The sequence below is a fragment of the Salvia splendens genome, chromosome 15 (genome assembly GCF_004379255.2).
Source record: "Salvia splendens isolate huo1 chromosome 15, SspV2, whole genome shotgun sequence".
Lineage (NCBI taxonomy): Eukaryota > Viridiplantae > Streptophyta > Magnoliopsida > Lamiales > Lamiaceae > Salvia > Salvia splendens.
This window is the reverse complement of record NC_056046.1, coordinates 3,884,335-3,897,804: the sequence shown is the minus strand read 5'-3', so window position 1 is coordinate 3,897,804 and position 13,470 is coordinate 3,884,335. Positions and strand designations below refer to the sequence as shown.

Here is a 13,470-nt window from a genome sequence, read left to right as displayed (position 1 = left end):
ACATGATTGAAGAAGTGTGAGCCCGTAACCGCCGTCACTGAGTTTGCGTATTTTTTTAATTCGTATTGTAATGTAGTAAACGAAATGAAGGTTTTTTCCAATTTTTGTAGTTATTTAAATATTCAAATAAAAGAAAATGCTTAGGGCGCCCCACTACAGGTGAAAGGGTAGGAGGATAAAATGCTGACGTGGCGGTGCATATGCACTGATGCCCTTATCTCTTTTAAAATCTAGATAATTCATTTAACTTGTGCTTGTGCTTTTGTGTTGATTTCGTTCTGAAATTTTATGTTTGTTGGGTTAATTTGAGCTGCTTAAATTTACCTAGGATGGCTAGATAGAAAGCATTGTTTCTGGATTGGAGTTGTTTTGAGTGATAAAACTGTAATGTTTTATTTGAATTTAGAAGGCTTACAAATGTTTGAATATGTCCACGATAGTTAAGTTTTTCAGCAAATGTAAAATGTTTGTGGTCACAATTTGAATACTTGTTTCATCAAATGTAAAATAGTTGTAAAAATCTTTTCTATTAAGAAACGTGAACTTGGATCTTTTGGTGCTGTAGGTTAAAAGGAGTACAATAATATGGTTTAGAGAAGTGGGAATGCTCTAACTGAAAATAGGAGTATAGTTTATGGTTTACAGAATTGGTAATGGGACAACATCACAACAGCATACTCACTAACAGTAATTTTCTCCAATTTAGTGAACTCATTAGCATTTTCTCCAATTTACCATTCAATGTTGTAATTTTCTAAATCTTTATTCTTGTAGATCTTGAATAATGAAAGAGAAACAGTTGGAGATACTAGATGACAAAGGAGATGCAAAAAAGAGATGCTATGGATCTTGCTCATAACCTTGAAAAGATAGAACAAGGAAGATACTGAAGAGTGAACACTTGTAGTGAAATCTCCATTAGTTAGAATGGATTTACTTTGTTATAATTTGTCGTGGATTTATTAGATGTCATGAATCTTTATTTTGGTTCACATTAATGTCATGGCCTAAATATTTAATTTTGTAGGTAGATGGATATTAATCATGTTTTCTGATTTTTTTTTTATTTTTCGGTTTTATGTTGAAAGTTTTTTGAAATTCTCATAATATTTCGGTTTAGTTCGGTTTTTAGTTCAGTTTTCTGTTTTTTGGTTATTCGGTTTCGGTTCGGTTTGGATTTTAGCCTAAATTCGGTTTGGGCAAAAAACCGAACCGAAACCCGAATGCTCACCCCTACTTCAAAGGGTAATAAAAAACTGCATATTAGATTAGGATGTCATACTTAAGTTCTTGTTTGTAATTTTAGTAGTGGGGAGTGATCAATTGCTAACTCATCGTTTAATTGATAACTACAACTAATTTAAGACCATAGCATTTTAGAAATCTAGTGTTCTAAAATTTGTCATGTGTAATTTTCATTTTTATTAATTAAATTGAAAAAGATAAAAAAAAATTACCAAATTAGGGTTTTGGATGAAAATGTCAATATAGTGTTTTGAAAATATAACACAATACTTTGATAATGTCAACATATTGCTTTAAGAATGACATTCTACATGTATTATATTGACATATACGAAAAAATTAAAAAATTTTGAAATTTTTTCAAATTTTGACATCGGAACATATGCAAGTGAGATCTCGTTAGAGTCCTTATGAAATTATCTTTAATTTGATATATGTTGTGTGAAAAAATAATTTAAATCGAGAAAGTTATATGCGTTTTAAAGTTATTGGATATTTTTCAAAAATTAGTTACAACTAATTTGTTATAACTTGACCTTAATACCTTATTCACGTTTTTTTATCGTATTGACATTCCGGAGCTGATGATCTAGGCCCTTGATTTAAATATCTAATGGCTATTATTTAATTATAGTTAATAATTAAGTATTGAGTTAACAATATAACATTTCCCTTATACAGTTATACAGTGTTTACTATAGTTAGATCCAAAATTCGATTCATCTAACAATTTTTCATCCGCATATGAATATGGTTTTACTTTTACACATAAAAACTCCCTTCTTCAATGTGGTGTTATATACACCATCAACAACAATTACAAAATTGGAGAAATAAAATGTTTGCTTAATTTTCTTTTTCTCTCTTAACTCAAGGTGGTTTTGATGACAAATGAAATGATAGATATACTTCTTCAACATTCTATGTAAAGTTTTGTGTTGGCTTAAAAGAAAATTTGATGAATCATTTATTTAACTTGAGTGCATTTGTAGCATAGTTTTCCACGTGTAATTCATCAATTTCGATTACATATTAGTTCCGCTATTCACTAATATAATGTAGGTTGTAACTGAACTATTACAAAAACCAGGATGTTAGACAAATAGCTAATAAAAACACAAACCTAATCACTCTTTTAATGTAATTGTTTAACTTTTAATGCTAAGCTTAAATTGTAGTAGTAGATTCCTTGTGTTCAAACGGGGAAACTCGTTTCACATCTTTAGCTAAAGTGTTGGAAACAATTAGTAGCATCTCTTTTCATTAATAACATGCTTTATACATTATTCCTTTACATTAGTTAAGAGTATAAACTACTACCAATTTTGTTTAATTAGATAGAAATGAAATCTACTTTCTTTGTGTCTTTCTGTCTATAGGAGGAAAAGTTTTGCTTAAACGAATTATCTGAAATGAACTGACAACGGATGATGATAGTGAAGGGAAAGAATTATAATTTCAAACAAATACTAAAAGTATATAATGCCAAAAAAAGGAATATATAAAATTATATTTTTTGCTATTTTAAGTTTTTAACATCCATTCTATCAAAGCTGACACATATAAAAGTCTCCTCGACTATATATGTCTAATATCTATAGACATATATTCCCTACTAATATATGTGTAATGTCTAATGCCAAGATAGAATAAGATGCCTTTTTATTATCTGTTCATATTTCAAATAGAAAAGTTTTAACTCAAGAAAAACATAGAAAATACTTGTTCAGTAGTAGTATCATTTTTCAGACAAACAAATGAACAATCTCTCTTAGGTTTCCTTTGTAGAAACAATAGTACTCCCATGGCTTTTTAGACGACGACCATAAAACTTCATTGAAGATGAGCACATAGATAAACAGACAGACAGATAGATAGATAGACAACGTCGTACTTGAGAGCAGAAATTCTAAGGATGAGGAGCAAGAGAAGGCGAACGTGAAGCTGCTGGCATGAACTCATTTGCCGCTGCAAAGAGAAAAAGAAAAAAGTAAACAAGGATTCATAACTAGTAAAGTTTGGACAAAGAAAACAGATCAACCCCCAAATGTATATATGAAGAGTTTCATAAGTTAGATTTCAGACAAGAAAACAGAGAAACTGTGTTTGCAAATTGCAAAGATAACTCATGTTTCATGATGTATGATAATCAAGAAACCAAAGATCCCCTCAACAAATATTTGAAGAGAAGTGCATACCTGTAGAGGTGGAGGGGACTATGAAGACGTGCATAGGCGCGTTGTCTGGAGGCAGAGCCAGGCGAAGGGGATAGAGCTTGCCATTGAGACGACTACGGGAGCACACAATGATATCCTCGAGTCCAGTCTCTTCCTCCAACCTCTGGATCAAGTCCTCTAGCCTACTCCCCTTGAGCTGAAAGCTCAGCCCTTCAACTGAATCATCAGCGTTTCCATCATCGTCCACAACATAGTAGTATATGAGGCGGCCTTCGTATTTCTTTGATGAATCCTCCGAAGAACTAGACTGATCATCACAACAATTAATCCCCTACTCAGACAAACTCTACTTGTGCAACTCTAATCAATCAATTCATGTTCAAGCTTCATGAATATACTCTTAAAATAGGCTCTTAAACAAATTTAGAAGATTAAAGTTTGATCTTATTTGTTGTTGGAACAATTTGGCTAATTGTCCAAATAATACACGAAAATGTTCAATAAGATGAGTGGTAGACTTTTGTTTTACTATTTCTTAGCCTTTTCATTTATATCGATTTTTTTTCGATTTCAGCACACTTAACCATAGTTATAGCTGAATATTTTAGATCCCTTCACCTGAGCCCAACTCATTCCCTAACTACTACCAAGAGCATATTCTCGGAAAAATCATGAAATTTAGTCAAAATCAAGTCTATCTCGCAACTTAAATTAGTCGGAAAAATCATAAAATTTGGATTTTTCAACAAATATCCCATTGCAAACAAATCAGATCTCCTACACATAATATATTGTAAATGGTTTTAATCAAGCGGCGTCGTTTTCTTTACGAATACACGACATTGTTTAACTAATCCACGGTAGTACTCATGTCTGACGTTCAACTACCAAATCATATACAAATTCATTACGCGATAGGAAAATTGCAAACAAATCCAATTTCATAATTTTTTCAGCTGATTTTTATTTTTTACAGTTGCGAGATGGAAAAGCATTTGATCAAAGATACTAATGATAGTACTAATATACGTATTCAATTGGTTTATTTAACAAAGAAAAAACACTGACCAGATTACTAGGCAGCCGGAGACTGAAATTGGAGCACCTGACGTCATCCTCTGACAAATCCGCGTCGGACCTCATCTCCACAGCCTCAACGTCCCACAGGATCCAGTCGTGGTGCCGGTGCGGAATATCGTGCGTCACCGAATTCCGCCACGGCGGCAATCTTCCGTTGGCGCGGAGGTAGTTTCCGTACCTGGTTTTGAGCCTGACCTGCATCCCCTCCCTCACCGGCTCCCACTCCACCGACGAGTCCAGCTTCGGCGGCACCGACTGCACGACCTTCCTGCCGGTGACGCCGAGGAGGAACTCCTCGTCCTTCGCCGTCAGGTACTTGCTGGAGCAGCTCCGCAGCCGCACCACGCCCTCAGCGCCCTCCACGAACTCCACCGCCCAAATCGCGGCCGCGGAATCCGACCGATCCTGGAAGACGGAGGCGCCGTCGCGGTCGGCGGTTAGGTATTTCTCGTGGCGGCTCTTCAGCTTCACGGATTTGGCTTTGCTGAAGAAATCCATGGCAGAACCGATTGATCGGATTTGATTCGATTTATTTTAATTTAGAGGAGCAGTGATCAGTTTCTTACCTGTATTTTGATTGAATGTAAATGGCGGAAATATCCAGCAAAGGGAATTGGAAATAGATATTTTTAAATTTTTTAACACATTTTTTATTAATCTCGTTAACAGTTAACCGGGGGCAGTCTACTACTTTGACTCTCAGCTTAACTCTATTAATAAATACGTATCTTATTTGATTATTTCATTTTTAATATGTTTAGTGAATAAATTTCGAATTTCATTAATTAACTCTATTCATAATTATTTTACAAAAACATTCTAATTTTTAATGTATTAAAATAAAATTATATAAGTAAAAAATAGTACTATTAAACATGTGGGCGGTGCTCACATAGGTAATTATAAATAACAATTAAGACAATAAATGTTGAAAAATACACTCACATAATAGAATACAACAATGATAGTCTTTGGGAGTTTAATTTTAATTTTAATTATTTGTGAATGTGAGAGCAGCAAATGACCGTTGAATTATGAACGGTGGTGTCGGCACTAAATCACGAGTTGGTTTGCTCGTTCGCGGAACTAATTAATTAATAATATACATATGCTCTGATTAATTAATTAATGATAAATCACGAGTATTGTATTTCAGAATCGAGCTTGTCAGATCAAAATTTTTAAGTGTAATTTGTATATATTAGTATTATTAAAAATGTGAATTTTGTCCTCTAAATACCGATAATAGCATCTACAGATTTCGACGAACTCAAAATAAAAATACTAATTATAATAATTAACATTGTATAGTAGAATGTTCAAAACTTCAGAATAATTTTGGACAGTGTGGAATGTGGATCAATTCGCAATTGCAAGTGGATACCAGAAATTGCATTCGCATTCAATTATTGCCGTCAAGTGGATTACCTTTTATTCTCGAATTTACATAGTAGAATTTATTTCCGAAAAAATACCTTATTAATTAATTGATTAATTAAACTAATAAATGAATTGATGACAATGTGGATTGACAAAAATCTAAGTAGTAGATGTAAAAAACAATATCTACAAACACAAAAAACATCACAAAACTGCAACCAAATCTACAAACACCTCCAAGAGCTCACTACACAATCAATCCCCCTATCACTCATCTGGTTCATAATCCTAGCAGCATCGTTCAACCTATTCGCTCTGTCATAAATGGAAGCAACACAAAGATGCAGGTCCTTCTTGTTAACATTGGGATCCTCCAGCAGCCACTCGAACAACGCCTCCACCTTCCCGAACTCCCTCCCCGCCCCGTACAGGCTCATCATCTGAAAATGCACCTCACCCGAGAACACGCACCCCTCCTCCTGCATCTCTGCGTACACCTCCTCCGCCCTCTCCACCTCCTGCATCTTCCCATACGCGTTCAGCACGAGTGCTATCATAGTGGAATCCGGGAAGTAGCCAACTTCCCTCATCCTCTCAAACACCTCAACCACATTCCCATACTCCTTGTATTTCGAGAACAGGCTCATCATCCGCTTTCTTGTATTTCGAGAACAGGCTCATCATCCGCTCAAACACCGCTATATCCTTGATCTCCCCTGCCTCGGCTGCCTGCCTGAACACCCAAGTGGCCTCCTCGACCCGCCCGGCTCCAGCCAGGATGAGAATGGCGGTCTCTCTAGGGATGTTGCTTGGGTGCCTCAGCTCGTGGAGAAGGCGCTTAGCGTGGCCGACCAAACCGGCCCTCTCATATGCCACAATCATAGTCTGGTATAAAACCTGATCAACCACGATGCCAGAGCTACAGAGCTTCTGAAACAGCATAGCAGCACGGTCTAGCTTCCCTGCCTTCCCCCAAATCGAGATTATGGTCGAATAAGTTATGGTGTTCGGCTCAATCCCTCTGCTCTGCATCTCTTGAATCAGATTATTAGCCTTTCCATGCTCCATTGTTTTTCCATATATCGTTATCATAGTATTGTATGTCACAACGTTCTGATCAATGCTCTTCCTCTGCATCAACCTAAACAAATGTATCGCCTCACCAAAAAGCTTGGCATCGCCATACACTCTCAAGAGAGTATTGTAGCTAACCACATTCAGCTCAATCCCGAGCTTCCTCATGCTCCAGAACAGCATATCCGCCTCCTTCGCCATGTCAAGCTGCCCATAGACTTCGATCATTATGTTACACGACGTGAGATCAAGCGAGCAATTCGTCTCCCTCATCTCAGAGAACAGAGACAGAGCGTCGAGAAACTTGTGATTCTCAACGTACATTGTTAAGAGCGTCGAGTAACTCACTGTATCCGGCATCACCTCCGCATCTTTCATTTCATCGATCAAAGACCTCGCCTCACGGAAAAGCTTCGCCTTTCATTTCCATACACATTGATCATTGAATTATACGCAACAAGATCAGGAGTGATGCCTGACTTCTTCAACCTAGAAAAAATTGCAATCGCCTTGGAGTAATCACAGAGCATACGAGACAACTCAATCAAATTGAGGTACAAGGACAAGTCCCCTGTGATTCGATCGTGCTCCATCTTCTGAAGCCAGGATAATGCGTCGTTGAAGAGGCCCTCCTTGCCGAATTGAGTGATGAGGGTGGAATAAGTGTACCTATCGGGGGAGAGGGCTCTGTGGCGCATTTCGTCGAACAGGCCGTGGGCGACCTCCCACTGCTTGGCGCGGAGGACGTTGCGGAGGGCGACGTTGTAGGCGAAGACGGAGGGGGTGTAGCTGGCCTCGTCGTGCATCCAGTCGAGGAGGGCGAGGGAGCGGCGCCAGTCGGGCTCGCGGGAGAGGAGGGAGACGAGGAAGCGGATGGAGAGGGGGCGGTTCTTGTAAGGGGACATTAGGGCGAAGAGCAGGCGGTCGTCGGAGGTGCTGTGGATGGAGGGGAGGAGGTCTTCCATGTCCACGCTGTGGTCGAGGAAGGCGGGGCTGTGGCGTGGCCGGTGAGGGGCGGCGGCGGCGGGGCGCCTGGTGTGGTTGGCGGAGGAGGAGGGGGATGCGAGGATTGGGAAGTGGGGGTGGTGTTTGTTGACATGGTGGGAGGGGAGGAGGATGGTGGCGGCGCGGCGGGGTTGTGGAGGCGGAGGATGAGCGGGAAATGTTAGTGGGTGGAAATGATAAGAGATAATAAGAAAATTGAGTTTGAAAATAAAGTTGGAATGTTACTTGTATATATTAATTTTAAATGAAATGTGAGTTTTAAATTAAATGTGAGTTGAATGAGTTATTTGAATGTGAGACCTTATTACCATTTATGATAAATGTTAACCGAGTCTCTTATTCGTGGACGGACTAAAATAGAAAAATGTGATTCCTATTGGTGGACGGAGCGAGTACTTTAGGTAGTCCTAGTACTTGGTAATCAATTATTCATTTTACAATACTATTTTTTTGTAATAGAGAAGTGGAAGCTTAATAATATATATATCAACTAATTTGAGTCGTACTCTTTTTTAGAATGTCTTAACTAAGTTGAGTCATTTTCTTTTTTAACAAAAAACAAACATTCAGTCCTTCGTACTTTATTCCGTCACCTACTTTACTCTCTCCTTATATTTCCTACTTTATTCTTCTCCTACTTTTCAATACAATTTTTTAATCTTTGTACCTAAAATTTTTGACTCGTTTTAGTTGGAACGAAGGGAGTATGTCATAAAATCTCTCAAGAGTTTTTTATTTGAAAAGATTTCACAAAGTAGATATTGAATTAAAAATTTAATAAATTAAAAGAACAATATTAGTATGTTTTTATTTTACTCTTCGGAACCTATTAAACATTTATTATTTGACAAACTTGATTGTTGGCTAAAGTATAATGGAAAAAATAAATTAAATGTTTAACAAAAATAGTTACGGTATGATTCTCATAATTTATTAAGAGTGAGAAAATAAAGGGAATAAAAAAATCCAGTGTTAATAATTAGCCAAAGAAACCAAAGTTGTAAATTAATAATTAATTCCTCCATATGATAATGAAGCTGCATCTATTAACTAAATTAAGTTTTAGTAATTAGCCAAGTAAACAAAAGGCAATGCGGCGTCGTTTTATGCCATAGCACCATGGTGTGCATTTCCTCCACTGCAGAGGATCCTACTCCGAGGTGGATATTCATATTATCTATTTTACATCTTTTTAGAATTATTACATCTTTTTAGAATTATTTCTGAGAGTATTTCAAATTTTCAATTCCTATTTTCAGAAGATTTTTTTCTCTCCAGCAATAATCGTTTCTCTTTTAATTCTCACATAGGCTGATAGGCACACCAAACAAAGCAGCGTAACCAAAAATTTAAATAAATTAGTGCTGTAAATTGAAAAAGAAAAAAGTGAGCTCCATGTTATTAGTAGTACATACTCCCTCCCTCCGTCCCGGATAATTCGTCTCACTTTGATCGGACACGGATTTTAAGAAATGTAATAAAAAAATGGGTTGAAAAAGTTAGTGGAATGTTGGTCCTACTTTTATATACTTAGTTTTATAATAAAATGCGAGTACGAATGAATTAGTGGAATATGAGGTCCACTACCAAAAATGGTAAAAAGTGAAATGGGGTAAATTATGTGGGACAAACTATGGAAAAGCGAGACAAATTATCTGGGACGGAGGGAGTATATTTTAATGGTATAAGTTGTAATAAAATGAAGTATAGAGAAAATGTACTTTTTAAATATTCCAAAATTAGAAAGTATATGTACTACTCCCTTCGTCCCACTTTAACAGTCTAGTTAGTTTAGTCCGTCTCGCATTAGGAGTCTCAATTAAAAATGGATTCCACATCCCACTATCTTTTTTCACTGATTTTTTCTTTACAATTCTTAAAACTCGCGCAAAACTCAATGGGACTGCTAAAGTGGGACGGATGGAGTACTTTTTAGCGACAGACTAGTAGAGTATTAAAATAGTCAATTACTCCCTCCGTCACAGATACTTTGTCTCACTTTGACCGGACAAGTGTTTTAATAAATGTAATGAAAAGTGAGTTGAAAAAGTTGGTGGAACGTGCGTCCTACTTTTATATATATTAGTTTTATAATAAAATATGAGTATGAATGAGTTGATGGAACGTGAGATTCACTACCTAAAATGGGACAAAACCGAAATAGAAAAATGGGATAAACTATCTGGGACGACATGTCAAACCGAGAGGCACTACTGGGGCGTATCTCGTCTTGCGGAAAGAGGACTCCTCGACTCGGCTTACCACTTTCTACAAGTTTTCCGTGTAATTTGTTCAGTAATTTTTCATGTAATTTTCCTTTATTTTCTGTGTAATTTTTCGCTCGGTAAGTTTGTATCTCAATTTTTCCAAGAGGAAATTCGTGATACATTTCTTTGCCCATTTTTCAGAGCTTCTGAAATGTAAAGTACTTATATATGAAAGAACTATTCTTTAGAAACAAATGAGAATTATCATGGTCGGTCTAACGTGTTGTGACCGGTAATTAATAAGGCATTGACTTAGAATTTAGTTGGTGGAAATTAAATTAACTTTGCGAAATAATAGAATCTTACGTTATGGCATAAATTATGCAAATACCGTGAGATGCAACTATCAAAATTGCCTAATTTTTTGAACTTAGTACACGTATTGACCATGAAAAAATTCGAATTTTGGTAAGAAACATTTTTGGCTATAAGACATGGAGTATTTAGTTTTTTTTAGTAAATAAATCAAATAGAACCAAAACCAAACATTTACATCATATACTTGGGCATATCCGAGGAATTACAAGAGATATAGCCACAAGTTGGCTAATACAAAGCAACATGGTAAAGACCAATAAACAAACAACACGGGGCAAGCCCCCCAAAAGGGCGATCACAGTTCAAGTCACCCATCTAAACCCAGAGTGGGCGGGCCTCATTAAAACCCCTTGCAAAAAAAACCCATGTGATAAAACTCCCCAAGGGGAAAAAGAGTACCCTGATGAGTGACTCAAAGTGCGTCGAAAACCAAAACATCCAAAACCTGTGAATTCCATCATCTGTCTGGAAGGTGGAGATGAACCTGCTCATGTGGAAAGTGTGAGTACAAGATGCTATAGGTAGCTTCTTTGATCTCAAAGATGACCCTAGTTGCGTCCCAAGTTTTCCCATCAAAGATAATCTTGTTCCGGGTCCTCCAAATGATCGCCACTGTAGCCATGAGTGCAATCCTTTTCGCCATCTGGACAATCTGTGAACCGCGAATCTGTCGTCCTGCCCATTTGATGACACTCCTAATCGTCGTTGATCTCCTCGCTATGCCAAGCCAAAGCATGATCTTCCCCCAAACTGCCCAAGTCTTCGAGCACTTGAAGAAAAGATGATCCACTGATTGAGCACATGGTTTGCGGGAAAAGGGGTTCGTTCATGAGGCTTATGACTGGTTTAGGCCGAGAGGTGAGAGACGTTTATTGGGTAAGTATGTTTGGAAGGACTTTGTCCCTCCTAAGTACTCGTTCATTACTTGGCTCGCAATTTGAGGACGCCTTTCTACACGGGATGGCCTTCATTTTTTAGAGAATTTGGACGCCACTTGTCAGATTTGCCACCGGGAGGCCGCTAGCAGCAGAGCTCTGACGAACGGGAGTAAGGCGGGGGCAGAGCTTCGACGGGAAGATTATGCAGAGAGGGAGAGAGCGTGTATGCAAGAATGCTTGTGTATGTTCTGTATGGAATGCAATGGATGCATGCCTATTTATAGGCAAAGTCCACCCTCTGGGGCATTGATTGAGTCAACAATCATTATGTGTGTCATGATGGCTTGGCTGTAACCGCCGGGGGTTATTGACTGGTGCACTAGCCATTGGGAGCTGAAGAGACACGACACACCTGGACATGCTACACAAGACACACGACACCCGACACCCGGCGCACGGTGCACGACTCACGGCTCGCGGGCGGGCGGCGGCGCGCGCGTTTGGGCTCTGTCACCCGTCTTGTTTCACGATATTTATTACACATAATAATTCATCTTAGTAAATTACTTCATCAAATTTGGCTTTATTGTGACCAACTTTAATATATTATTTCTCACTCACCGGGAATCGGATTTGAGAAAATGAATATACTACGGTCATCTACTCAGAACGTAGCTCGTCGCATTGCATTTAATTTCACAAAATTAAATGTCTTGTAACATTTATTATTAGTCAAAGTCGTTTGACCAAGCACGATTCAACATTTCCCATAAATTGACGGCAGTTGTAGTTTATAATACGTCGAGAATTAGCATTATAATGACAAGTAACCATTTAAAATAAACATTATAGTATATGGTACTATTAATTTTCATTTGTAATGCATCAATTACATAGAACTTATGAAATTCGAAACTATCATACTATACATTGAAAGACATAGTATTTTATGTAACTATCATATATTATAGTACTATTGAAAGTCAATTTTATGATCTATATACTATAGACTATATTGTGTGAGGGTTTGAGTAATTTTACTTCCAATTACGTATACTTTAAATGAAGTTTCCAAAAACCACAATATGTCATTGTATTACTTTAATTAATTGGTCTTATAAATTTATCCTCTTGAAAACAATTTGCTAAAAGGAAGTAGCCACTAGCCATGGATGTGGGTGTGGATATGTGTTATTAATAATGAACATGCGACTGTGATTCAATTATTTAAAACCTATAATTAGATAATGCTATTCTATTATTTGATAGTATTAATATGACAATATTTATGCTCTAAAGTTGAATACACCTATTTCGGAATCTTAATTTAATTTGAGAGAGACAAAATTGAAAATATATAAACTGAAAAAAATTCAATTCGCATGACCCTAATTTAGTTAAATTTAATAACTCCCATTTCGATAGGATCAATCTGTTAATAGTCAAAGACCCATAAGATTGATCCGAATATAGTGAATTAACGTTTTTGTTTTTTTTTTTATGTTCAGGTGTTCAAAATTAAGAAAAGAGTATAAAAGAAAATATTCAAAAATTAATAGGACACTCCAAAATAACAGAACACGTAGTAAGTACTATTGAGACTGATGAATTTTTATTTTGATATTTAAATAATACTAATCTTAATTTAGCTCATTCACATAACTCTATTGCAATGTAAGGGATATTACCTTCTAGAATGTAATTCATTCTCTTTAAAATACAAAAAATTACTAACTGAATCTTGTGTCACATATATGTAGTGAACCCAATTTTTCTTTACAAGATAAACCCAAAAAACAGATAGGCATTTAATAGAGAGAGTGTAGTTGGTACGTACCAACCAAACAATAAGATAAGCATTAGAATTTAATTATTTATACATTTCAAAAGACTACAAAACTCAGCCTAAATTATTAATTTCTGACAGTCACAACTCACATATAGAGATCGCAGCTCTGAAAAATCACTAATGTCAAATAAATGTAAACAAATTTTAGATTCGTTAAAATCACTAATGTCGAATAAATGTAAACAAATTTTAGATTC

At 36.6% G+C, this 13,470-nt stretch overlaps 2 protein-coding genes across 2 annotated transcripts; both read right to left on the bottom strand.

The window, feature by feature from the left end:
• Window positions 1–2,890: 2,890 nt before the first annotated feature.
• On the bottom strand, window positions 2,891–5,105 carry LOC121766303. Its single transcript, XM_042162549.1, has 3 exons — window positions 4,491–5,105; window positions 3,444–3,729; window positions 2,891–3,213 (listed from the first exon to the last, which is right to left on the bottom strand). The coding sequence occupies exons 1-3, from the start codon at window positions 4,998–5,000 to the stop codon at window positions 3,155–3,157; spliced, it is 855 nt and encodes a 284-aa protein (XP_042018483.1). The 5' UTR covers window positions 5,001–5,105; the 3' UTR covers window positions 2,891–3,154.
• Window positions 5,106–6,485: 1,380 nt separating this feature from the next.
• On the bottom strand, window positions 6,486–8,134 carry LOC121768679 (pentatricopeptide repeat-containing protein At5g39980, chloroplastic-like; the record flags this gene model as incomplete). The annotated part of the gene is given in 2 exon segments (XM_042165221.1): window positions 6,486–7,379; window positions 7,382–8,134. Coding segments are annotated over 2 exon segments (1,647 nt in total), but the record flags the coding sequence as incomplete, so codon positions are not given.
• Between the last annotated feature and the right edge of the window lie 5,336 nt (window positions 8,135–13,470).

What these genes read in the sequence shown, in the direction of transcription:
- LOC121766303 (XM_042162549.1), bottom strand. Translation starts at nt 5,000, where the DNA reads ATGGATTTCTTCAGCAAAGCCAAATCCGTGAAGCTGAAGAGCCGCCAC. An exon ending in TCCGGCTGCCTAGTAATCTG is followed by an intron (nt 3,730 to 4,490) that starts GTCAGTGTTTTT and finishes TGTGATGATCAG; the next exon opens with TCTAGTTCTTCGGAGGATTC. An exon ending in AGTCCCCTCCACCTCTACAG is followed by an intron (nt 3,214 to 3,443) that starts GTATGCACTTCT and finishes TTCTCTTTGCAG; the next exon opens with CGGCAAATGAGTTCATGCCA.